Source organism: Aquarana catesbeiana, linkage group LG07 (assembly GCF_042186555.1).
Source record: "Aquarana catesbeiana isolate 2022-GZ linkage group LG07, ASM4218655v1, whole genome shotgun sequence".
Classification (NCBI taxonomy): domain Eukaryota; kingdom Metazoa; phylum Chordata; class Amphibia; order Anura; family Ranidae; genus Aquarana; species Aquarana catesbeiana.
This window is the reverse complement of record NC_133330.1, coordinates 71,252,320-71,279,762: the sequence shown is the minus strand read 5'-3', so window position 1 is coordinate 71,279,762 and position 27,443 is coordinate 71,252,320. Positions and strand designations below refer to the sequence as shown.

The window sequence follows — 27,443 nt, the reverse complement described above, 5'->3', positions numbered from 1 at the left end:
AGCTATAGGCAGTAGACAAACGGTGCTAACACATATTGGCCTTTAGAAAACTGGGCTCATTAACAGCACAAAAAATAATGCAAAACTGTAACTAGGAATTTGCAAAACGTGACACTAAAGTCTGGTTTAAAGGATTGGTTCACCTTTTGAAGCTTGTTACACATTACACCCATATTTAGTTAATGTATAACATGTTCCATGTCTGCCCCTGTGCCACCTTGATTCATCCCATTGACAGTGGGTGGGAGATCTTCTTTCCGCAGTCACTTTTCAAAAATAGCATGGCGATCTGTGAATGAATCAACTACAAGTCCCATCTTCCGCTATTGCAGATGGCTTGTAGTTCTCAACTAACTGCGAGGGCATCGATGAGTGCTCTCGTAATTCATCTGCCTCCAGCTTTGTAACTTGCTGTATGGAGGTAGGAGCAGGCAAGCTGGAGGCAGTGTCCGCAAGCACCCGACATTGTACCCGTGATCCACTGATCGCAAGTACAATGTTCTGCAGGCTCAGAAAAAAATAAATGCACATTTTTTTCCAGCAAAAATATGTGCATTTATTATTATTTTCTTAAAAGTGAATTTAGCCTTTAAAAAAAGTATATTCAAGTATGTATACTTAACCCATGAAATACCTTCTTTTGCTCTCAGCCCCCTTCAAATCTCCATATTATTTTCCTTCCAGCTGCTGTGACCTGAAGTCCTATTAGAGGGTGGCTATGTTCATTCCCCATGGTCCCACTGTATATACAGTAGGAACGTAGCCACCCTCTTTTGCTCACTGCTGTACTATAGATTATGGACTATGGGATTTGTAGTGTGCATAAAGAAATGCACATGACCGCAGCTAATGCACACTGGGAGGTGGCTGCCAGAATACAATAGCTGGTAGGGAAGATTCGTCTATCTGTGTTCCTTAGTATGTTTTTTTTTTTTTCACAAGAAATTCTTTAGTATGTTTGGAAGAATCTGTTAGATTTCTTTTGCGCAGCCTGAAGGAAAGAAATCTGTGTATGACCAGTTACCTGTAAATCCTAATAAAATTCCACTTTATCCCTATGATCTCCCAGTGCTCTCCTCATTGCCTCCTGAGGCCCCAAGTGTTCTCTGTTTCATCATTGCTTTTAACACATACCAAAGCCTCTGACAAGAGATGCTGAATCAGCAGTCTGATGTCACTGCTATACACTAAGCAAGAAGAAAAATGCAAGCATGACTGGGACAATATTGTAATAATCAGTCAGTGCTGCTCCTCACTGCTTCATTCTTCTGATTTAGGTACAGTGGTCTCCTGAGCCTTCTTTGTCAGGATCATTTGAATGTTAACAGAAAAGGAGGAATGGGGAAGATTTGGAGGATCAGGTGACTGGTACTGCATAAGATTTTCAAGAATCTTTTTTAACCCCTTTACAACAGCATAATGAATACATGTGGCATATAAGCGTCACTGTTTTATTCTGGGGCAACCTCTATTAGCGCCCCTAGAACTGTGATTGAGCCGGCACCAACAACTCACAGTCAACTACCGATGATCGGGAGGTGAAAAGGTGGGCTCCTAAATATGTCATTACTGTGTAGCCAACCACGGTGAAGGAACAAACAGGAGACCTGCCTATTGGCCTGAAGTGTCAAGGCCGACCTACAGGCAGAAAGGGGTAACAAAAATGTAACAAAAGAGTCTTAAGCCGTGTACACACGATCGCAATGTCCGGCAGAAAAAGTCAGACGGAAGCTTTTCATCATCTATTCCGATCGTGTGAGCCTCATCGGACTTTTTTTTTTTTTCGAAAACCCTGATGGACCTAGAAATAGAACATGCTCTAAATATTTCCGACGGAACCAATTCCTATCGGGAAAACCGATCATCTGTATGCTGTTCCGACGGACCAAAAACGACTCATGCTCTGAAGCAAGTACGTGACGGCAACTATTGGCTACTGGCTATTGAACTTCCTTTTTCTAGTCCCGTCGTACGTGTTGTACGTCACCGCGTTCTGGACGGTCGGACTATGGTCGGAGTTCCGTCGGAGAAACCTTCGGAGTTTATTCCGACGGCAAAACAGGTCGTGTGTACATGGCATAACTTGTATTCTCTACATTGGAAGATTTTTATAAGGGAGGTGCAAAGCACTATAACCCATAACATTTTTACAAAGGAAGTGCAAAGCACAATTACTCATAGCTTTTTTTTTTTTACAAAGAAGGCATAATAATGCATAGCTACCAACTAGAATTTAAAGCTGAACTCCAGGAATTAATAATCTTGCAAACTTACATTGGTCCAACATGGTACAATGTATGCATAAATTATACCTGATGGACTGCTGGGGAGGCTATAAATCCCTGTAGTAGGCAGTGGTACTACAGTGATATCTTCCAGGTCCTGGTCAGATTCTATGAGACTGCATACCCTTCACACTGCACACTGACAACAGTGGTCACTCACTCACCACCACCACAATCAATAGTATGCCTTGTATTTTTTCTGTGAATGCAAGGCATTTGCTGATTGGCTGAAGTGGATAGGAGGGGTGGTGACTAGTGTTGGCGAATGGTTTAAGCCTAGCAACAGTTCGGCTCAAACATCGCCTGTTTGCCCGTCTGGCAAATACCCGAATTGCAGTGAATAGCTGGTTGTTAAGGAGTGGTCCATGAAGCCGGCTGCGGTGTCCTTACCAACGGATGAGTCATTAGCTGTCAACGGGCTTCCCCGCTGACAGCTGAATGAAAAAAGAAAAACATTGCCGGCAATAGAAAAATGTTAAACAAAACAGTGTGGGGGTCCCCCCCAATCCATATCAGGCTCTTAGGGTCTGCTATAGATTTTAAGGGGAACCTCGTGCCAAAAAAAAAAAGAAAAGCTGAATACCCCCTCCCAAAAGCACCCCCCACGTATTGAGGGCATGTGGCCTGGTATGGTTCGGGGGGGGGGCACTTGCTCGCCCCCCCCCTTTCCTGGCCTGATAGGCTGCATGCTCAAATAAGGGCCTGGTATGGATTGGGGGGGGGGGGGGCCCCGGTCCATTTGGCTGCACAAAGACCAGAGCACTTTTTGTGATTCGGCACTGCTTCGCTTTAACTGACAATTGCGCGGTCGTGGCTCCCAAACAAAATTGATGTCCTTTTTTTCCCACAAATAGAGCTTTCTTTTGGTGGTATTTGATCACCTCTGCGGTTTTTATTTTTTGCGCTATAAACAAAAAAATAGCAACAATTTTGAAAAAAAACGCATTATTTTTTAATTTTTGCTATAAAAAAAATCCCCCAAAAATATATAAAAAAACATTTTTTTCCCTCAGTTTAGGCCGATAAGTATTCTTCTACATATTTTTGGTAAAAAAAATCGCAATAAGCATTTATTGATTGGTTTGTGCAAAAGTTATAGCGTCTACAAAATACGGAATAGTTTTATGGCATTTTTATTATTAATTTATTTTTTACTAGTAATGGTGGCAATCAGCGATTTTTATCATGACTGCGACATTATGGCAGACAGATCGGACACTTTTGGCGCGATTTCGGGACCATTTACATTTATACAGCGATCAGTGCAATTAATCAAGTAATACATTGATTACTGTGTAAATATGACTGGCAGTGAAGGGGTTAACCACTAGGGGGCAGTGAAGGGGTTAAGTGTGTCCTAGGGAGTGATTCTAACTGTGGGGGGGCGTGGCTATGTGTGACAGGACACTGATCACCGCTCCAGATCACAGGGAGCAGTGATCAGTGTCCTGTCACTAGGCAGAACGGGAAAATGCTTGTTTTCAATAGCATTTCCCCGTTCTTCCTCTCTGTGAGACGATCGCGGGTATCCCCGCGGACATCGAGTCCGCGGGACCCGCGATCACACTCACAGGAATCACGGGGCACACGCGCCCGCAAACTGCTTCTTAAAGGGCAACGTACAGGTACGTTAATCTGCCTGTACGTTCCCTTCTGCTGAAGTATATCGGGTTGAGCTGGTCGGCAAGCAGTTAAAGGAATTTTTCATTTTTATTGTTTTACTTTAGGCATCAATAAAATCACTGCTCCTTTAAAACAATCTTTTTTAAAGTTTTTTTTTGCATTGGCGCATGTCCCCCAAGGCATTAGCCAGGCCCACATACACTTTTTGGGCAATAACTTGTATATAAGCCTTCAAAAGGGGCTTTTGATTTTTCAAGTCTCATAAGCTTCAATGAGTTTGTCGTTTAGGTCATTTTAGGTGTTGTTCGGGAGTTCTGGTGCAAACCGAACCTGGGGGGGGAGGGGGTATTCGACCAAACTCTAGTAGTGACGTCACAATATTCACCTTATCTAACCAGAGAATTCCTTGTATCTCTTGAAAAAAATGAATATGACTAGTGACTGTGCTGAGCGAGCAACCCTCTGTGGTCAGTGTGCAGTGGAGCAGCCGCTTAAATAGAACCCGAGCAGGACACAGAGGATCATAGCGATCACTGTAGTAGTGATGACTACTACAGTGAGTGATTCCCAGCTTCCCCAGTGACCCATCAGGTATGAAATATGCATACTTACATTGTGCCAACTTAGACCAGTGTATGTAATACAGATAATTCCTGGAGTTCAGCTTTAAAGTGGTCGTAAACCTCTGAAATAAAAAAATGAACAAAGTATATTCTTTTATAGTGTGTACTTGCCTTAATCCAAAGCATTTTGTGATTTCTGTCTGCTGCCTCTTCCCTTTGTCATTTCTGACATGTCATGCTGACACCACAGAATCCCCAGGACAGGGGGAAGGGAGCTTCAGCACACAACCTTTGATTGACAGCCTAGTCTAATTTACTAAAGAAAATTAACATTCCCTGTTCCATTTACGCACTACCAAGGCATCATCTACAGCATTTTCTATGTATGTGTGTACGTATGGCTTATTCTGTAAAGCGGAACTTCAGTCATTTTTTCAACTTTCCATCTATTAAATCTTCTGCCCTTGTTGTTTTAACTTTGGATAGTAAAACATTTTTTTTTCTGCCAGTAAATACTGTATACAGCCCACTTCCTGTTTCTTGTCTGGAAAAAAGCCTAGGCTTATGACATCATGCACAGCTCTCTCTTTCACTCTTGTGAGAGTTTGCCAGGAAGGAAGGGGGGATGAGTCATAAGAGGGCCAATAAGAGCTGCAGAATTGAAGGTGTGCCTCTGTGTGTCTGTGTAAATCCAGGAAGTGGACAGGCAGCAGCTTCAGCTGCCCACCGTTAAAATGGTTGCAGCCAGACTCAGTGGAGGGAGATTTCTGCAGTATATTTGGCAAGTACAGAATCATAGTATATATAGAATAACATGTAAAGTGGTTGGAGGGAAGTTTTAGAATGGCAAAGATGTTTTTTTTTTTTTTACAAATGTGTAAAAATGTGAGCAGACTGCAGTTCCTCTTTAACAAATGTGGTTTGTGCTCCAGTGTCTAAATGTTTGCCAACTAAGTGGTGACATACCTAAAATTATTATTATTATTATTATTATTATACAGGATTTATATAGCGCCGACAGTTTACGCAGAGCTTTACAACATTAGGGCAGACAGTACAAGTACAATACAATTCAATACAGGAGGAATCAGAGGGCCCTGCTCGTTAGAGCTTACAATCTAGGAGGGAGGGTTAAGTTATACAAAAGGGTAATAGCTGTGGGGGATGAGCTAATGGAGAAAATAGTGCAGTTATTAGATGGAGGCAGGATAGGCTTCTCTGAAGAGGAAAGTTTTCAGGGATCGCCTAAAAGTGGATAAAGTTGGAGACAGTCTGACAGATTGGGGTAGGGAATTCCAGAGGATGGGCGAGGCTCGGGAGAAGTCCTGGAGGCGGATATGGGAGGAGGTGATGAGGGAGCTAGAGGGCAGGAGGTCTTGGGAGGAACGGAGATGGCGATTAGGTTGGTATTTTGAGACTAGGTTAGTGATGTAGCTGGGGGCAGAGTTGTGGATGGCTTTGTAACTTATTGTTAATATTTTGAATTTAATTAGTTGGGCAAGTGGTAGCCAATGGAGGGATTGGCAGAGAGGGGTAGCAGACACTGAGCGGTTTGTAAGGTGGATGAGTCTGGCAGCAGCATTCATGATGGACTGAAGGGGGGATAGTGTATTTAAAGGTAAGCCAATGAGGAGTGAGTTGCAGTAGTCAAGGCGAGAGATAACCAGGGAGTGAATCAGGAGCTTTGTGGTTTCATTGGTTAGAAAGGGACGTAGTTTAGAGATGTTGCGGAGGTTGGGGCGGCAAGCTTTGGAAAGTGATTGGATGTGGGGCTGAAAGGAGAGTTCAGAATCCAGGATAACACCTAGTACCCTGACACCCTAAAATGAAAGTCTGAGATGTTTTTAGGGCTATGCATAGTACCTTTCATGCTTTAGTGAACTGATTTATTTGTGGAATCTTAACACACAAATGACTCATTTCACCTTTTTTACATTTGTTGTATAAGGCACAAAAGCAGCATGCTTATGCAATGTATAAACTGACCAGGAGTGTACCCTTTAGCTGATCATTTAAAGGATCACTTTCACAGACAACGCACACTCTTGTGAACTGGTAAGAGAAGCAGGCCATTTGTGTCCATAGTGATTCTCCCTGCTCCATGCTTCTATTAAAATTTGGCTGGTTCAGCAGGAACTGGCCAAATTTCAATCTGCATGTAGCCCCCTCTGTTAGACAGAAGCCGATTGTTAGATCGGCTTCTGTTGAATGGGACTGCTGGAAAACCTTGCAGCCAATCAGCTGTAGTGATGATCAGCGGGACTCCCAGATTACCATGTCCCGGCGGGTTGGGGGGGTATTCATGCATCCACATTGATTGTGTGGATGCATGAATTAGTCCTGCTGGCTAAATGAAAAAAAAAAACTGACAGTGTGTATGCAGCTTAAAGCGGTTCTAAAGGCTGAAGGTGTTTACCTTAATGCATTCTCTGCATTCTGAGTGCAGCTCTCACTGCCAGCCCCCCTTATACTTACCTGAGCCTGATCCAGCGATATGCCCGAGAGCAGCTGTTCTCTCCCTTCTCAATTTGCTCCTGTCAATTACAGCCAGTGAGGAGGGAACACAGAGCCGGCTTGGAAGCAAGCCTGCACGGGTGACCACATAGTAAACAGCTTGCTTTAACAGGCACTCTGCGGGGGGGGGGAGCCAGGAGTGCTAGCAGGGGACTCAAAAAGTGGAGGATCCAGGCTGCTCTGTGCAAAATCATTGCACAGAGCAGGTAAGTATAACATGTTTGTTTTTGTTTTTTTTTAAATAACGGTTTACAATCACTTTAGGCCAGATCCAAAATGTCAACGCATTCACTTCTGTGTTCCACTAATTTGCAAACAGTAAAGTTTGTTCCTTTGATCACAATGGTGCAGTGAAACACTAATAAACCAGCCATTCTCAACGCCTCTCCTTAAAGCGGGATTCCGGCCAGCGAAATTTTTTTTTTAAAGTCAGCAGCTACAAACACTGTAGCTGCTGAATTTAAATAAGTTGACTTACCTGTCCTGGGTGCCAGCGATGTCGGCCGCCCGGGCCCAACCGTCCCTCGGCACCACCATCCTAAGTAAGGGAAACAGGCAGTGAGCCTTGCAGCTTCACTGCCAGTTTTCTACTGCGCACGCGGGAGCGGCGTGGCGCTCTGTGAATGGCACCGTGGTTTTCTGGGAACACACACAGTTCCCAGAAGGCAACGGGGCCGCTCACCGAGGAGCAGTACATGCCGCCGAATAGGAAGAGGCAGATTAGGAAGACTGCCTAGCAACAAGGGTTTCAGGTAAGCAAAACATTTTTTTTTTTTTACATGGTTTTTTTTTTTATTTTTTTTTAAATTTTTGGTGCAATTTTTTTTTTTTTTTGGGTGGCCCTCCACTTTAACTACCCCTATCAGACAATGAGGCCGATTGACTAAAGAAGTTGAAAATCTTCATTCATTATGTTCAATCAAGTGAAGATCCAATTTCTGTTTATTTCATTTTCACATGATTAAGTATTTAATGTGAACATAGCTACAATTTATTGAGTGAAGATTCCCAACTCCCTTAGGAACTGAACCTCACAGTCTTTTCTTTTCTCCTCCCTTCATTTCCATTCCTCCTTTTCTTCTTCTTGTCCTCTTTCTTTCGATTCCTCCTTTACCCTTCTCCTTTTCTCCTTCTCATTCTTTCCCCCACCACTCATTTCAGTTTTTCTCTTCCCTTACCCTTCACTTCATTTTCTTTTCCCCCACCCTTCTTTTTTTATTTTGTCTCTTTATTAACACCTTATTTGTCTTTTGGTCTTTTTTTTTTTTTTTTGCAACTAGGTTATAACTCATATGATTTATCTTTTGATTGTAACTTTTAACATTGATTTATCTTTTGATTTGAACTTTTACAATTCTTTTAGAAATTACTTTGGCCTTACCTCCCCCTTGTTTGCACCAAGAATAGATTATAGCTTTCATTTGGAGAGTTGCAGATACGAGACATAATGGAATATGCATGTGTCTGGTGGCAAATGTCATCAAACACTAATCCCATTGTGTGTGTGTGTGCGTATACAGTTAGGTCCATATATATTTGGACACATTCACAAGAGAGTGAGAGAGGAATCAGAGGGCCCTGCTCATTAGAGCTTACAATATAAAAAGGAAGGGTCAATTGATACAAAAGGTAATAGCTGTGGGGGATGAGCTGATGGAGGAAGTAAAACAGTGTTAGTTAGAAGCAGGACAGGCTTCTTTAAAGAGTAGGGTTTTCAGGGATTGTCTAAAGATGGATAGATTAGGGGACAGTCGGACAGACTGGGGTAGGGAGTTCCAAAGGATGGGAGAAGCTCTGGAGAAATTCTGGAGGCGAGCATGGGAGGAGGTGACAAGGGAGCTAGAGCCGGAGGTCTTGGGAGGACCGAAGAGAGTGGCTTGGTTGGTATTTTGTGACTAGGTTAGTGATGTAGCTGGGGGCAGAGTTATGGATGGCTTTGTAAATTATTGTTAGTACTTTGAATTTTATTTGTTTGGTGAGTGGAGGCCAGTGGAGGGATTGGCAGAGAGGGGTGGAAAACACTGAATGGTTGGAAAGGTGGATAAGTCTTGCAGTAATCCAACGAGGAGGGAATTGCGGTAGTCGAGGCGAGAGATAACCAGGGAGTGAATTAGAAGCTTGGCGGAGTCATTAGTTAGTTATAAAAAGGGGCGTATTCTGGAAATGTTGCTGAGGCTATGGCGGCATGATTTGGACAGGGATTGTATGTGGGCCTGAAAGGACAGTACAGAGTCTAAGGTTACCCCTAGCACCCTGGCATGTGGAGATGGACTGATAGATGTGCCATTGATCTTGACAGAGAAGTCGGGGAGAGGGCTTGTGGGGGAGGAAATATTAAGAGCTCAGTTTTAGATAGATAGTTTGAGGAAGTGGTTTGACATCCAGGCTGATATGTCTGTTAGTAAATCAGTGATGTGTGAGGAGATTGATGGGGTGAGCTGAGGGGCAGAGAGATAGATTTGGGTGTCATCAGCATATAAATGGTAGTGGAAGCCATGGGAGGCTATCAGCTGACCCAGGGAGGACGTGGAGATCGAGAATAGTAGAGGTCCAAGGACAGAACCTTGGGGGACCCCAACGATAAGAGGAGTTGGAGAGGAGGAAGTGGAGTTGTGACACTAAACTAAACAATCCAAATGAATTTGAAGTGAAGGCTTTCAGCTTTAATTCAAGGGGTTGAACATAAATATCAAGTACAAATTTTAGGAACTGCAACGATTTTTATACACATTTCATAGGGGTGGGAGTGAATGTGGAATAACTATAACCCTACATAGGTACCATCCCAAAAGAAGGATATAAATCAAGAGTTAAGGTAAGGTAGGTTTACGTTTTTAACCAAGTACGTTTTTAACCAATAGATGAAAAATAAAGTTTAAATACATTTCTTTTAAATCTGTGGTATATATCTTTATTCAAACCCTACAGAGGTACACACAAAGTCCCACCCTACCCTACCTTAACTCTTGATTTTACATTTTTATACAGCCCTATTTTCAGGGACTCAAATGTAATTGGACAAAAGAATATAATCATAAATAAAATGTTATTTTTTTATATTTTGTTGAGAATCCTTTAGTGGCAATGACTGTATGAAGTCTGGAACCCATGGACATTATCAAAGACTGGGTTTCCTCCTTTCTGATGCTTTGCCAGGCTTGAACTGCAGCTGTCTTCAGTTGTTCTTTGTGGGTCTTTCTGCCTTTAGTTTTGCCTTCAGCAAGTGAAATGCATGCTCAGTTGGGCTGAGATCAGGTGATTGACTGCAGAATATTCCACTTCTTTTCCTTCAAAAGCTTATTAAAAACTTATTAAAGTATTCACCCCTTTTGTTATGAAGCCCTTAAAATGCTCTGGTGCAACCAATTACCTTCAGAAGTCACATAATTAGTGAAATGATGTCCACCTGTGTGCAATCTAAAGCCGTGTACACACGGTCGGATTTTTTCGATGAGAAATGTTCGATATGAGCTTGTTGTCGGAAAGTCCGACCGTGTGTATGCTCCATCAAACATTTGCTGTCGGAATTTCCGCACAAAAATGTTTGAGAGCAGGTTCTCAAATTTTCCGACAACAAAACTTGTTGTCGGAAAGTCCGATTGTGTGTACACAAGTCCGTCGTACAAAAGTTCACGCATGCTCTGAATCAAGCAGAAGGAGCCGCACTGGTTATTAAACTTCCTTTTTTTTTCGGCTCGTTGTACGAGTACATCACCGCGTTCTCACGTTCTGAATTTTTGGCCAACATTTGTGTGACCGTGTGTATGCAAGACAAGTTTGAGCCAACATCCTTCGGAAAAAAATCCACGGTTTTGTTTTGGAAAATCCGATCGTGTGTACGGGGTATAAGTGTCATGTGATCTGTCATTACATATTACATATACACACCTTTTTGAAAGGCCCCAGAGGCTGCAACACCTAAGCAAGAGGCACCACTAACCAAACACTGCCATGAAGACCAAGGAACTCTCCAAACAAGTAAGGGACAATAATGTTGAGAAGTACAAGTCAGGGTTAGGTTATAAAAAATATCCAAATCTTTGATGATCCCTAGGAGCACCATCAAATCTATCATAACCAAATGGAAAGAACATGGCACAACAGCAAACCTGCCAAGAGACGGTCGCACACCAAAACTCACGGACCGGGCAAGGAGGGCATTAATCAGAGAGGCAGCACAGAGACCTAAGGTAACCCTGGAGGAGCTGCAGAGTTTCACAGCAGAGACTGGAGTATCTGTACATAGGACAACAATAAGCCGTACGCTCCATAGAGTTTGGCTTTATGGCAGAGTGGCCAGAAGAAAGCCATTACTTTCAGCAAAAGACAAAATGGCTCCTTTTGAGTTTGCGAAAGGCATGTGGGAGACTCCCACACAGTATGAAGGAAAGGTGCTCTGGTCTGATGAGACTAAAATTGAACTTTTTGGCCATCAAAGAAAACGCTATGTCTGGCGCAAACCCAACACATCACATCACCCAAAGAACACCATCCCCACAGTGAAACATGGTGGTGGCAGCATCATGCTGTGGGGATTTTCAGCAGTTGGGACTGGAAAACTGGTCAAAGTTGAGGGAAAGATGGATGGTGCTAAATACAGGGATATTCTTGAGCAAAACCTGTACCACTCTGTGTGTGATTTGAGGCTAGGACGGAGGTTCACCTTCCAGCAGGACAATGACCCCAAACACATTGCTAAAGCAATACTTGAAAAAAAAAAATCTTCAAAGTTGTGGGCATGTTCTGTAAATTAAATGATGTAAATCCTCAAACAATTCATGTTAATACCAGGTTATGAGGCAAAACAGGAAAAATGCCAAGGGGGGTGAATACTTTTGCAAGACACTATATATATATATATATATATATATATATATATATATACACATACACATATATATATATATATATGTATGTATGTATGTATGTGTATATACTGTATATACACATACATACATATATATATATATATATATATATATATATATATATATATATATATATATATATATATATATATATATATATATATACATAGTGTATACATATATATACACTTACTGGCCACTTTATTAAGTACGCCTTGCTAGTACCGGGTTGGACCCCTTTTTGCCGTAAGAACTGCCTTAATTCTTTGTGGCATAGATTCAACAAGGTGTTGGAAACATTCCTCAGAGATTTTGGTCCATATTGACATGATAACATCACGCAATTGCTGCAGATTTGTTGGCTGCACATCCATGATGCGGATCTCCCATTCCAACACATCCCAAAGGTGCTCTATTGGATTGAGATCTGGTGACTGTGGAGGCCATTGGAGTACAGGGACCTCATTGTCATGTTCAAGAAACCAGTGGTGAAATGAATTGAGCTTTGTGACATGGTGCATTATCCTGCTGGAAGGAGCCATCAGAAGATGGGTACACTGTAGTCCTAAAGGAATGGACATGGTCAGCAACAATACTCAGGTAGGCCATGGCGTTTAAACAATGTTTAATTGGTACTAGGTATGCACAACGTGTGCCAAAAAAATATACCCCACACAATTACATCACCACCACCAGCCTGAACCTTTCATACAAGGCAGGATGGATCCATGCTTTCATGTTGTTTACACCAAACTCTGACCCTACCATCTGAATGTCACAGCTGAAATTGAGACTCATCAAATCAGGCAACGTTTTTCCAATCTTCTATTGTCCAATTTTGGTGAGCCTGTGTGAATGTGATCTTATGCTGCTGTAGCCCATCTGCGTCAAGGTTCAAAGTGTTGAGCGTTCAGAGATGATATTCTGCATACCTTGGTTGTAACGAGTGGTTAATTGAATTACTGTTGCCTTTCTATCTTGAACCAGTCTGCCCATTCTCCTCTGACCTCCGACATCAAGAAGGCATTTTCATCCACACAACTGCCGCTCACTGGATATTTTCTCTTTTTCAGACCATTCACTGTAGACCTTAGAGATGGTTGTGCATGACAATCCCATTAGACCAACCCATCTGGCACCAACAACCAAGCCACGTTCAAAGTCACTTAAATCCCCTTTCTTCCTCATTCGTGATCGGTTTGAATTTCAGCAAGTCATCTTCACTGTGTCTAGATGTCTTAATGCATTGAGTTGCTGCGATGTGATTGGCTGATTAGCAATTTATGTTACCAAGAAAATGAACAGTTGTACCTAATAAAGTGGCCGGTGAGTATGTGTATATATACATATACATATATATATATATATATATATATATATATATATATATATATATATATATATATATACACACACACACACACTGTATATGTATATACAGTTGTGCTCATAAGTTTACATACCCTGGCAGAATTTATGATTTCTTGGCCATTTTTCAGAGACTATGAATGAATACATTTTTGAATTTTTTTTTTTCAAAATTGTCGCTTTTTGTTTGTTGATAGCGCAAAAAAAAGAAAGCTCTATTTTTGGGGAAAAAAGGACATACATTTTGTTTGGGTACAATGTCGCATGACCGCGCAATTGTCAGTTAAACAGACGCAGTGCAGTATCGCAAAAAATGGCCTGGTCATGAAGGGGGCAAATCCTTCTGGGGTTGAAGTGGTTAAAAATGCCCAGAAACACTTGATATTGCCCACACTTCTCTTACTAGAAAGTAATTCAGCTGTATGTAGAAGTTTTCTCCCTTCCCCACAGCGCCAATATCATGTCTGTCTGAAATATCTTCAGTTCTGATTGCAGTTTTTCATATTTCTTAATATTTCTTACTAACAGCTCTTTAGAATTCTAATTTTTAATTATTCTATTTGCCAAAATGTTAAATATGCCTCTTTTCTAGTAAAAGGAAGGAATTGTGCAGCTCTTTGTATCTTTCCAATGATTCATACACAACAACGGACTGTTTTATTTAAAGCTCACCTACAAAACCCTTGGTTCTCATAAACCATATTAAGCCATTCGTCGATTCTCGGCCGCCTCGCTGGCTTGTTGTTGTTGTTATTTCCGCCTTTCATTGCGAAATATGCCGCCTGCATGTTCTCCAGTTCCTCGCATTCTAATTGATGCCATACGACCTTGTCTCTGCACAATGGGAAATGACAAAAGATTAGATCAATGTAGGGAGGCACAGCCACGCAATATGCATATTCTCAATGTACCGTCTCTTCCCAACCCATCACAGCACAAGCTTCGTTCCCATGTCATATTCGAAGAATACGTTCTACAAATGTTACATTTTGATTTTCTGGGGCTGTGATTATTAACATGAAGACATTTTGATCACGTACAAGCTTTTTTTTCTGTTTTCCCAGTCACAACTTTATTGTTTGAGAAGCCACCTATGCTACAATGTATTTTATAGAAAAGAAGTGCTGGGGTTCGATGTGTGTTGTGCGTACATGATTCATATATGAAAAAGAAATACATTCTCACTCCGCTAAATAGGTGTAATTTAAAGTACACTTGTCATTGTATGGTTGGTAATGAAAAGAGCAGAAATGAAGTCCAAAGCACTATACTGTATATAAATATCCCACATGCAGCCAAAGATTTGCCAATGGTGGGTGTCAGCCCCAATTGATATACAACAGAATCCACAAGGGAGATGGGGAGGAGCACCGGGGCTTCGTGACACCCAAGGAGTAAATAGTTCAATATACACACAAGTAAATATAAAATCAAGTGTTTATTGGGAAGGTTTAAAAAGTTCCCTCTACATGAAAGTAGAGAAAATGACTGAACATTAAAAACACGTGACATGAAACGTGTACAGAATACATCACAGTTAATATAATGGATAGTGTGTTTGCCAAGTGGCACGACATGTTTCGACCAAGGTGGTCTCCTTCAGGGGATTGCCCTTGGATAGCACAGTAAAGGACTCTCTAGAGTAAACATACATTATGGGTATCCTGTATATACATCTGTAAACATATGGAAAAGAGCATATACAGATTCAAATATACATACAAACTTACATGGCTAATTAAAGTGTAAGTAAACCCCCCCCCCCCCCTATCGTTTTCAGCCAAGGAAGCTGCCATCTTTGCCTCTATTTAATCTACAACTGCCAGGATGCTGCACATGTGATCAGTTATAACACCAGTCATTGGATAGTTTGACAGTTTGGTTGAGAGCGCAAAAAAAGGGAGTGTTACATTTCCAGCACGTGCCGGAAATGAAACTGTTTTATGGATGGGTTTACTTCCGCTTTAAATACACAGGATGCAGTTGACTGGTGATGCCAGAGATCATCCAGGGTGGAGATGGAGCATTGTAAAGACACAGAGGGAAAGGAGAACACTGTCAGCCCATGTATCCCAAGCACAAGGGATATCAGCCAGATAGTAGGAATATTATACCTAACAAAAATATGTAATCAAAAGAACAAATGGCCGCACTCTGTACTCGATCAGAATTCTTTTATTCAGAACATCCCAAAGTGTTGACAGAAAGCTGGTAGATGCATTTCACACACTCCAAGTGTGCTTAATCATTACCAAAACAAAAATATGTATATAGAATTATAAGCCTATTTCTGTGGAAAGAAAAAGGAAGTGATGATATATATATATATATATATATATATATATATATATATATATATATATATATATATATATATATATATATATATATATATATATATATATATATATATATATATATATATATATATATATATATATATATATATATATATATATATATATATATATTACCCAAATAATGGTCATACCTTGATAAACAGGTGGATGTCAGAAACCATGAGTCAGATTGAGACAGAAGCACAGTTAAATCACACTTATTTAATAATAATTAAAAAAAGGTAAATAGAGTAAACGTAGTCAAAACATAGCCAGAGTTCAGGAACTGGAAAGGATATTCAGACAAGCCAAAACGTTAGGGAGCCAGAGATGAGGGTAGTAGAACAGCAAGCAGGATCTGGAGCCAGAAGGAATGTCAGCCAAGCAAGTCTTTAACAGGAACACAGGAGAGCGTCTCTAGAGATGTGACCAAGGCGAAGGCAGAGATCATCTGGACTGGATGGCTTAAAGCGGGGGTCCACCTATCTATCGTTTTTTTTTTTTGGAGTTCATTCACAAACTTTTCTTCTCATGATTATCTACTCACATGTTCTGTGTAATAAGTCCGCCTGTGTCCGATTTCGTTGTAAAGAATAACTTATAAAATTCACTGAAGGCGGTTTCCATCTTCATTGTGGGCATTTGAAGCCCACAAGCATGTATTTCCTGGATGCGGTGAATGCTGTGCTCCCAGCATTCACCGAGATGTTGTGATGACGCTGTTGCACAATGCATGCTGGGAAGCCTGAGACTAGCTCCCAGGGGACTGTGGGAGGTCTGGGAGAGGCTAGAAACACGCCTACACCCATGGGAGGAAAACCAGGAAGTGCTAAGAAGATAGGAAAAAAAAAGGTAATTACGGCGATTTAAATTTTTTTACACAGCATGTCAGCATCTAGGCAAGGAAGAGAATGCATAGAGATAATGTTCAAAATTTGGGTGGAACCCCGCTTTAAGTAGGCAGGACTGACGATCAGGATATCATCAACAGGTGAGTCATTGTTGAGAGATAGGAGCTGGCAATTAGCTGAGCGGCTAGCTTTGAGAAGGAAGGACTGAGCCCAGCCCTGACAGTGGGACAATGAGCATATGGCCCAGCAGATGGCAGTTGCAAATCAAGAAAGATGGTTGTTAAGGAAATAAACAAGGGGTCTGTGTACCAAAATCCATTGTCAGATGAAAAATATAAAATACAAAACATAAAAGAGGCCCCGAATTTTTAAACCATGAAGTTATTCAGGTGTCCAAGTTTGCCCAAGTGGTTCAAAAAACGCAACTTACCAGTGCAAGGGTCACAGCAAACAATCCCACAGAAAGTCTACACTAGCCGCATATACACCTACAACCAGCATCTACTCAAACAGGAGACGAAGGTGGGAGGTATAAGAGCAGGGTGGACAGATCATGTGACAGAGATGGACCAATGTATGTAGCACAAATAGCGCCAAAACATAATCTTCCACAGCTGTGAGAATAGCTGGCTGCTAGGAGAGGCAATCTCTCCATCATCCCCCGCCGCCTCAGTCCCGGGATCGTTCCGCTGGAAGTAACGCCTGGACCGGAACCGGAAATGGCGTCACAGCCAGAACCAGAAGTGACCATACCGCCATGTTGGAAACCTTTCCCTCTGTATCTTTCCAATGCTCCATCTCTCACCCCAGTGCCAAAATGCTGCAGAAAAGGGTAAAAAAGTGGGAAAAAAGTTTGAAAAAATACTTACCTTACACATGGCTTCCATATTGCAGGGCCTGATGTCACCATCTTTCTGATGAAATCTCATGAGATGCTAAGCAGCAAAAATCACCCAAAAAAGATGCTTCTACCCTGTTCTGGTGCATCATCTCATGAGATTTAGACTATTCGGCATTACCCACAATCTCGATGGAAGGATGGTGACATCACCCTAAATTAGGTTTTGTGTGAGCAACCCGGAGTTAGGTGCAAGTCATACTGGATTGTCCATCCACATAGACTTCCATTGCAGCAAATAATTCCATTCATAAAATAGCAGGAACAGGGAGTACAGATCAAAATAACTGGAAAGATTCAACAGTAGTGCTAAGGGGCAGTTTTTGGAGAACATGTTTTGGAAAGGGTAGTCCAGAAGCAAGGTTAATCCCATTACACTCACCCCCCCCCCCCAACTTTCTTTTACAGTGATATTATTTGGAGTGTTTTGGGGCTTTGCAAGGTGTTGCCTTGACAGAGGAAGCCTGCAATGCTCTGAAACATTATCATGAACCATGTGACATAACCTTTTACAATAATATTACCTGGAGTGTTTTGAAGCCTTGGAAAGTCCTTTAGTCAAGGCAACATTTTGCTTTGACAAAGGAAGCCTGTGATGCCCTGAATCATTAGCGTGAACCATGTGACATAACCTTTTAGAATAAATGGTGAATGGAACTTCTTGGGGGGACTGGTGACATTCTGTATTTTACATAGTTTGTGATGACATCAGGCGATCGCCTGCATATTAGAATTTCTTCCACTGCATGAGAAATAGAGGTTGGCAGTGATTGTTTGTATTAATTATGCTGAAGTTACTCCTAAATGCAAATTTTGCCTAATTGCACGTACTGCTGAGGAAGGCAACAAGCTTTTATAGGTTCTAATGGCCTCACGTGCAAATGCTGATTCCTTACATGTTTAATTTTTTCTATCACACAATTCCACTCTTACATAACCTGATGTATGAAGGAAAAACCCAGTCCTGGTCCACACATCCCTTGAGCCATCATTTGGGCAATTATTATTACCCTATGGGGGATGCTAAACCTGCTTTTTAGGATGCTCAGTGGAATGGAGGAATATAATACTCTGATTAAGAAACTAATCAGCTGCAACTTGTTCATTTGAATGCCACATTCTCTAATGGTGTTTTATGAATATTGCTATAACAACATTCATTATGCTGGCTAATGGAAGTAATAAACAGAATATAAAAAATTCTGTTTTGCACAAGACTTTCATATCAATTAGAAACAATCCTAATGAAGACATATCTCAAAATGTAATGCTGAGTTTGACTTTGTTTTTGTTGATGTCAACTTTTAAGGTCACATTTTTCATTGTATTATTTATTTTTACTAAGGCTGAAATCACTCTAGAGCTGAGTATCTTTGATCCTTTTACATGTTTTTTAAGTGTTTGTACAGGGGTTTTCAAGCATTTTTGTAGGTATCTGTAGCTTGAGTGTTTTTTTTTAAATTATTTTAGCCAATGGAAAGCTAGTTACTAGGGGAAAACAATACAAATGTTTCCCCACCATTTTAATTCTTTTTTCAGGTGCTCCTATTGAAGTCGATTGGGGAAAAGGCTTGAAGTTCAAAATTAAGCTTATGTACTTTTTTTTTTTAGCTATACACTTCAAACGACACAATGAATGTTTGGGATTTTGGATGTTGAGCATTTAGGAGCTTTGAGGCCTAATAACTTTTATTGACATTTGATATCGTCTATATAATATATTATTATTATTATTATTATTATCTAGTTGAGGAACTACTGCTACAGTGCCTTGGGAAAGTATTCACACCCCTTGAAATGTTCCACATTTTGTCATGTTACAACCAAAAACATAAATGTATTTTATTGGGATTTTATGTGATAGACCAACACAAAGTGGCACATAATTGTGAAGTGGTAGGAAAATGATATATGGTTTTCAAAATTTTTTTACAAATAAATATCTGAAAATTTTCCTTACAATTGTATATTTCTGTTCCAAGAAATTTGTCCAAGATGCAATAACATGCAAGGTCTAGAGTCACAGGACTGCTGCAAACCTAACATATGTGTGCACTGAACAACAGCTCAACTCAACAGATCACATAGTACAATAGCACCCTGGAGTGTGGCTTTCCCACATATTGGAAAATGAATGCAAAACGAAACTTCTATATTTAATGAAATATTATAAACAGGTATTAATTAGCTTTCTTTTGCTGGGGAATTAGTGTCATCTGTGAACTGTGATTCCTAAACACAGGTTCCCTAATTCAATTTCCTCTAAAGTAGAAGATGATAAAATAAATGAAAAATTCTATAGCGTTAATAAAGTCTAACAACTGAACAAATCCAGAATTAAACACTGAACAGTTTTCTTTTCTTTTTTTTTACTTTGAATATGAATGGTATTGAGTGAATTTAATTTTCTCCAACATGTTAGAAAACTATGTTTTGATGATAATTCCCTGTGTCTTTTCTTCTCCTCTGCTTTGCCTTCTCTTCATTTATTTTTAGTTTATAGTTTCCACTTAATTAACTATAACACAATTTCAATTTAAGCCGAGTGAAAACATAATGTTCCCCGGGCCGATTAAAGTGAAGTCTAATCGACGTCTCTTTTCCAGGTGTCAGAACAAATTAATTAGTTGGGGGTGAAGGAATTGTAACTCATATGTACCATTTTTGGTACAGAACAACAAGAAGCAATATTAAACACCGCCGCTCTCTTCTTCTTGGCTATTTGTGAGCAGCGATGAGCGAGTCTGCTGGGGCTTGGTTCATGAGCAGTTTTACAAATCTTACTCAAAGTTAAAGCACTTTTCAGTGAATCCCATTGAAGTCTACAAAGGACAAATATTGTGATTCAGCCTCTGGCTATTGGTAGGGCAAATAAGTAAGTTATTGTCAAACAAAAGGCATGGAAAGTTCTGCCATGGGGGACATGCACCAATACCAGAATAAAAAAAAAAAAAAAATTATATATATATATATATATATATATATATATATATATATATATATATATATGTGTGTGTGTATATATATATATATGTGTATATATATATATATATATATATATATATATATATAATTTTTTATTTTTTTTTATTATGGTATTGGTGCATGTCCCCCCATGGCAGAACTTTCCATGCCTTTTGTTTGACAATAACTTACTTATTTGCCCTAGCAATGGCCGGAGGCTGAATCACAATATTTGTCCTTTGTAGACTTCAATGGGATTCACTGAAAAGTGCTTTAACTTTGAGTAAGATTTGTAAAACTGCTCATGAACCAAGCCCCAGCAGACTCGCTCATCGCTGGGGCTATATATATATACATATATATATATATATATATATATATATATATATATATATATATATATATCATCTCTCTCCCTACACAGAATTTCCAGAGTTCCAGTACACATTGAAAGTATGGCTTCTGTAAGCTCATCCCTGGGTTATCCATTCCTAAAAATTATTGGCACACAATATAGGTTGTTCCTTATTTCTAGTGGCACACCTGCACAATTTTCAGCCAAAAGCCAAACCTCATTCCTATTTGAGAAATTCTGATAACATTGGCTTGTAGCCAGAACTAAATTAAATCATCATTCTTTCCTGGATGCACACGAATGATGATGTACGAGCTCTGTCCTGTGATCAACTTAGAAAAGACTAATGCCAGAGTACACTACTGAAGGTGGCATGCTGTTTGCGTTCTATGCACTTCTACTTTTCTAACCCCACTGGATCTGGGTCTGAATGTTGGGGAGCAGGGTGGACTTCCTGATGATGTGACTACTGTGACTGGCTGTCACAGTGGTCACATGATCAGAAAGCCGTCTGTCATAGACCAGTAGCTATCTATGACAGACTGGTGGTCACTGTGCTCAGAACGTGCAGTGAGTGCGCTCTCAGCACAGAACCCTCAGTTGCCATTAGTGAATAAGTGTGGCATGTGGGTGTTTAGGTCCATGCTCCCAGCCACCACTCAATGCGTTACACGGTCAGCAAGATGTTAAACTGTACAGGCTGCCAACCTAGAGAATGGAAAGATGGGTTCATGCTTTCTAAACTATAAAGACCCTGCTGACTCCCGTTAAAGTGTAAGTAATGACAGGCGTAACATGGTCCAAAAGGCAGAGTTAGCCTTTAACCACTTCCAGCCCAAGGTACATCATATAACGTTATGGACTTTGAGTGGGGATATCTGAATGATACCTGAAGCTACAGACATCATCCACATATCATCTTTTTCAGCCGGCGATTCTGTGCACTGTAAGAACAATCATAGCGGCATTTCAGCCGACTGATCATTCTTTCGGGCGGTGGGCGGGAACATCCCCCCTCCTGCCACCCTCCAGTGCTTCTCTGGGCTCACCAGTACAATCAGCAAACCGGAGAATGAATCAGTCACCGCCGGAAGTTTACAATAGAGATTTCTGGTGACCAGATGGTCCCCAGTCATCTCTATGACCCTCGGAGGCCCAGGCGCGACGTTATGATGTCACGTCCAGGCCGGCGGAAGTAAACAAAGCTGAGGATGCGGCTGGTAAGGCCGAGAGAGTTTTTTTTTAAATCTCAGCCTTTCCAGCCTGGAGGAGAGCTCTGGGGTCTTATTGACCCCACATCTCTCCATAAAGAGGAACTGTCACGCACTATTCATATTACAAGGGATGTTTGTATTCCTTGTAATAGGAATAAAAGTGATCAATTTTTTTTTTTTAAACAGAAAGTGTAAAAAAAAGAAAATAAAAGTAAAATAAAGAAAAGAAAAAAAGAAAATATTTTTAAGTGCCCCTGTCCGTGCGTGCTCACGCACAGAAGCGAACGCTTGTGAGGTATCATCGCATGTGTTAGAGCAAAATCAACAAATCAACAATTCTAGCCCAAGACCTCCTCTGTAACTCTAAACATTTAACCTGTAAAGATTTTTAAAGCGTCGCCTATGGAGATTTTTAAGTACTTTAGTTTGGTGCCATTCCACGAGTGTGCGCAATTTTAAAGCGTGACATGTTAGATCTATTTACTCAGCAAAACACAATCTTTCACATTATACAAAAAAATTGGGCTAACTTTTCAGTTTTTTTTTTTTTCAGGCAAAGGAAGCTGTAGTTACGTGAAAATCTTGACATTTTCTGTAAAAATTCAGCTTGGTTATTCATCCTCCTTATATGCAAAGTTCACAATGTTTATGATGAGCAGAGACTATGTGATCTTTGACTTAGCTGTAGTTCACAGGAGTAGGCTCAGGAACAGATTTTTTAGTTTAATGACAATAATTCAATAATTAATTAAAATAATTCATATGAAATAATTCATAAAAATACACCCAACAGTATTTTTAACTAATGACAATAAAGTATAACATTTTTACTAAAAATAATAATGTAATGTGGTTTTTGATTATGTGTCTATTCCAATGAAGTGTGAATAATAACGACAAGTCCACTTATAGTAGTTTCGCAATCCACGTGTTTCCGTTGTGCGATATTCCAGATATTCTTAATAAGAGGCATTTCTATTTTAAGATAATTATGCTGACAGCCAGCAAATAGAAGAGAAAGATGAAAAGGTGAATAAAGAAAGCTGTAAGCATTTCAGGGCACAAAGCCAGCAGAATATGCAAATTATTCTAGATATACTCTTGACTCAGCAATGGTTAATTCACAGCGCTGGGTAACTTTCAAATGAAAGATTTTCACAATGAAAGCTATTCTGGTACCAAGGGGATAACAGGAACACTGGGCTCAGCATGTCAACTCTGATCGTATAAATTGCCACGCTGACTCCAAGGAGCTGGTCTCATTTTAATACTGTTTGCAAGGCATGAGGCCCTGAAAGTGTTATTAAACCCACAACAGTTAAATCAATCTGTATATGCAGTAAAGCATGCTTGTTATACCCACTGTAGAACCTAATGGGTTAATCCTATGCAGTGTATAAAAAAGGCTGTTTGATCCTGTCTTATCTGATCCTCCCCTTCTTCCACTGTCCCCAATCTATCTGCTGATAGTACAGAGCTTTGGAGGCACTCTACTCATGCTGAGTTTGGTGTGTATTGCTAGAGTTTTTTTTTTTCTTGGGAGAAAGCACAGGGCCAATCAGCATGACAGAGGGCCGGGTGTCCTGCGTTCTCATAGGACAATCAAGGGAGAATGAAAACTCCTCCTACAAGATTAAACCAGACACTGGTAGAAGCTCTAACTGCTGGTGAGAAAAAGGTATTTAGCAGTTTATATTTACTAAAATAATTGCATTTACATGTTCTCTGTTCTGTGGGAGTCCAGATATAGTAAATGCAGGGTCCTAGGTTTGGTAACACTTTAACTATCTAAGTCAACTAAAAGCACTACACTTTCTCTTAACTCTTAACTAAATTTTTTCTCTTAACTAAATTGAAGTATCTGAAAAAGTGTACTCCATATTGTGTAAAAGGATCCCAATAACGCTTTGCAATAAATAGGGTATGATCCTTGGACTTCATAATTACTGGTGCAGACAGATTTTGCAACAGTGTCTCTCATTCATTCTAAAAGTGATGCAAGATGCAACAAATTCATGTACTTGCTTGAGAGACACTTTACCAAAATCTTTCTGCGCCAGTTTCTTTCTCTGTATACTATAAGAGAGTTGTTATTATTTAGCTCTACTTTCATAAGATACGCACTGTTGGTCATTTATTTTCAATCACATTCAATGCCCCGTACACACAATCGGAATTGCCGTAAACAAAAACTTGGATGGTTTTTCCGACAGAATTCCGCTCAAGCTTGCCTTGCATACACACGGTCACACAAAAGTTCTCTGAACTTTCAACCGTCAAGAACGCGGTGACGTACAACACTACAACAAGCCAGGAATATGAAGTTCAATGCTTCCGAGCATGCGTCAAATTGTTTCAGAGCATGCGCGATTTTTTGCACGTCCGAATTGCATACAGACAAACGCATTTTCGGATAGGAACTTTTCCCGACCGAAAAATAGAGAACATGCTCTCAATCTTTTGCTGGCTGGAATTCCACCAACAAAAGACCGATGGAGCATACACACGGTCGCATTTTCCAACCAAAAGCTCTCATCGGAGTTTTGCTGGCGGCATTTATGATCGTGTGTACGTGTCATAAGAGTGGCGCATTTTAAAACTACCTGACTTTGGTACACAAGTTCCTGAAGAGGTTTTCCCTAATTTCTTGTCTAGTGACAATCTTAGTGAAATCCCACCAAAAAAAAAACAAAAAACCCATAAATATATTGTAACATTCAAATTGATGTTAATGTTTTTTAAGAACTTTTTTGTAAGCTGCGACAGTGGCAATGCAAAGCTGGTATCAGGCTTTTCAGATAATCTCTTTAATCAGAGATGTGATTTGCACAGGTACTGGTCTGATTGACATTAGCTCCATCTGTACCTTACCATCTTACCTGATCTTACTTCAGCCAGCCCCAGGAGCTCTGTAAATCATATGTATCCCTGATTAAGGACAAGGTCAAATGGGTGCTTTTCATACCATGTCTGACTAGATGTAAACCCTACCTGAATTGCATTTAGTTTGCTGAATAACTGTGCATCATATAACACGTCCTTGTGTTTTTTTATTAAAAAAAAAAAAATTTTTGTATCATCTTTTGCATCTTCTGCCGCCCCTTTTGCTTGCCTACATGCACTCCAGCAATGGCTGCATGGCCGGTCTCAATGGTGGACAATGCCTGTGTAGATACAGCCACTTGTAGTCTCCATCAGAAGCTTGGGTGACAACACAGTTTGGAGAAATGCTATTCTAGTGCACAGTTGGTAAATAGGGAGAGTGCCAGTTATGTTTGGGCCCTATGACCTCATAGGCCCGTGGCAGTTGCTCCAGCTTACCTTTTGGATCTTCTCTTTTCACTTTTCTTCACACATTTCACGAGACAGCAAACCAAAAATGCCATTGACATGAGCAGGATGATGGCGCAGCTCACAATAGAGGCAATGACCGCCACTTTAAATCCGAATGTCTCATATTTTGATAGAGCTGTAAAACAGGAAATAAATTATAGTCACGAATTCCAAATGCAAGAGCCATTTCATCATTAAGCTATTGTACAGGGTCCTCTTTCTTTCCCCGGCAGAGCTGATGTTTAGCTTCAAAGTGAGGAATTATTTTAACGTCTGGATGCCATTCAAAGCTGACATTGTATTTAAGGCACCACTCAAGTAGGGTCCTATTTTTATATTTCTTATGTTCATGGCTGCCTCTGATGGATATTAATTGGAAGCAGTCAGCCAAATAGCCTGTGGTGATAAATATAAATGTATAATGAAGGCTTAAGGAATTATGCTGCTGAAGTTTGGCAGTCTGTGTAGTTTTACATGACAGTCACTAAAAAGGAGATACTTTCTCTACCTGATCGTATGTGGGGCAGTTGATACATATACATACTATATATGGTAAATTGCAAGCATTTCTGGGGACTTTAAAGTGTAATGTCACTTTTGTTGAAAAAACAAAACAAAACAAAAACTCCCTTTTGGGTGATCAATGTACATTGCAAGGATTTTACCAAACATTGTGCAGAATCTTATCTTTTTGATCTGAATAAATAGCTGTTAGTTTCTCAATGTCCTTTAAAGACTGATTCTGAATAGAAGCGATTGGTTCCTTATAATCAGTTAGTCAAGTCTCAATGTTCTGAAATGCTTATGGCAGAGGATACCTAAAATCTGACTTTTATCTTAGTGCAAATATCTGGGTAAATCAGTGAGCCAATCACACAAGCAGGAGATGACATTTCTGGGGTCATTCCATACACCAAAGATGTACAGAATGCCTCCAGGTTGCCATATTGCATTAAAAATTACAGTGGCTTCAGACTAAAAAGGAAACTTAATTTTTAATAACCTTAAATGACAACATGGCTTGTGCAGCAATTGTATATGCTCTATTATTTTTTTATTTACTACACTTCTTTCCATGAAAGTGGTGTTAGCCTTTAAGCCTAACTAAAAAAGATTCACAACTTAATAATCATAATCCTGAAGCCTTGCATTGTAGAAATGTGAAATGCCGCTTCCTGCTCTCACACTGCAGTGTTCTGTGCTGGCAGAGCTGAGTAACAGCCACACCCTTAGTACAAGTGTTAAGGGGTGTGGCTGTTACTCACGTAAGCGATTACTGTCTCACATTCTAACAGTGGTTACCCTATTTTGAAACTACATTTCCCATGATGCTCATGCACTCTGCAGTGTAGTTAAGCATCTGGGGTGCCAAGGTTCACCATCACTGCCCTATTGCTTTAAAGTGGTTCTAAAGGCAGAACGTTTTTTTTTACCTTAATGCATTCTCTGCATTAAGGTAAAAAAATAAAGCTCTGTAAAGTTGCGCTAATAGATAAAACACAAAAAAGAGCATATAACAAAAGTCCATAAATACAATAGTCCCAGTGATCCCAATAAATCTTCACCACCATCCAACACCTTGAAGAGTGATCCTGTGAATTAACACCACCACAAGAAGCTGAAGGGCTTTAAATGGACCTCTCATTACAAAAGGTCATAAACGCTTGTGGCTCCATACCCAGCCAGGGCCTTTAACTCCAGTCAGTCTTCTAAACTGGGACATCAATCCTCCTCATAGGATGATCACAGGACCTTCTGGAAATCGCTCCTGGTTTAATCTGGTAAGCAAGCCCTTCAGCTTCTGGTGGTGGTGTTAATTCACAGGATCACTCTTCAAGGTGTTGGATGGTGGTGAAGATTTATTGGGATCACTGGGACTATTGTATTTATTGGGATCACTGGAAAATTTGACAATTGGACTAATATATTTATGCACTTTTGTTATATGCTCTTTTTTTGTTTTATCTATTAGTACAACTTTACAGAGCTTTATTTTATTGGGAATGTGTTAACATCTCACAGAAAAGTTGCGCTTGATGACGGTTTATGCGCGTTTTTTTTTTTTCACGTTTACTATTAAGGTAAAAAAAACCTTCTGTATGCAGCTAACCCCAAGCCCCCCCACCCCCTTATACTTACCTGAGCCCAATCTTGATGCAGCAACATGCACAAGAGCAGAGGCTCTCTTGGCTCTCTCCCTCCTCATTGGCTCAGACACAGCAGCAGGCGCCACTGGCTTCTGCTGCTATCAATCACAGCCAGTGAGGA

At 40.3% G+C, this 27,443-nt stretch overlaps 1 protein-coding gene and 1 long non-coding RNA gene across 3 annotated transcripts in view; one reads left to right on the top strand and one right to left on the bottom strand.

Moving 5' to 3' along the window:
- Nucleotides 1–27,443, bottom strand: part of SUSD3 (sushi domain containing 3) — a 174,556-nt gene that overhangs the window by 17,055 nt on the left and 130,058 nt on the right. The window contains exons 3-4 of the mRNA XM_073592318.1: nt 25,164–25,311; nt 13,894–14,055 (exon numbers count right to left, since the gene is read on the bottom strand). Of these exons, the coding sequence (XP_073448419.1) occupies nt 13,894–14,055; nt 25,164–25,311 (310 nt within the window). The remainder of the gene's footprint in view (nt 1–13,893; nt 14,056–25,163; nt 25,312–27,443) is intronic.
- Nucleotides 1–27,443, top strand: part of LOC141103094 (uncharacterized) — a 50,371-nt gene that overhangs the window by 7,080 nt on the left and 15,848 nt on the right. The gene's annotated exons all lie outside the window — the stretch shown is intronic.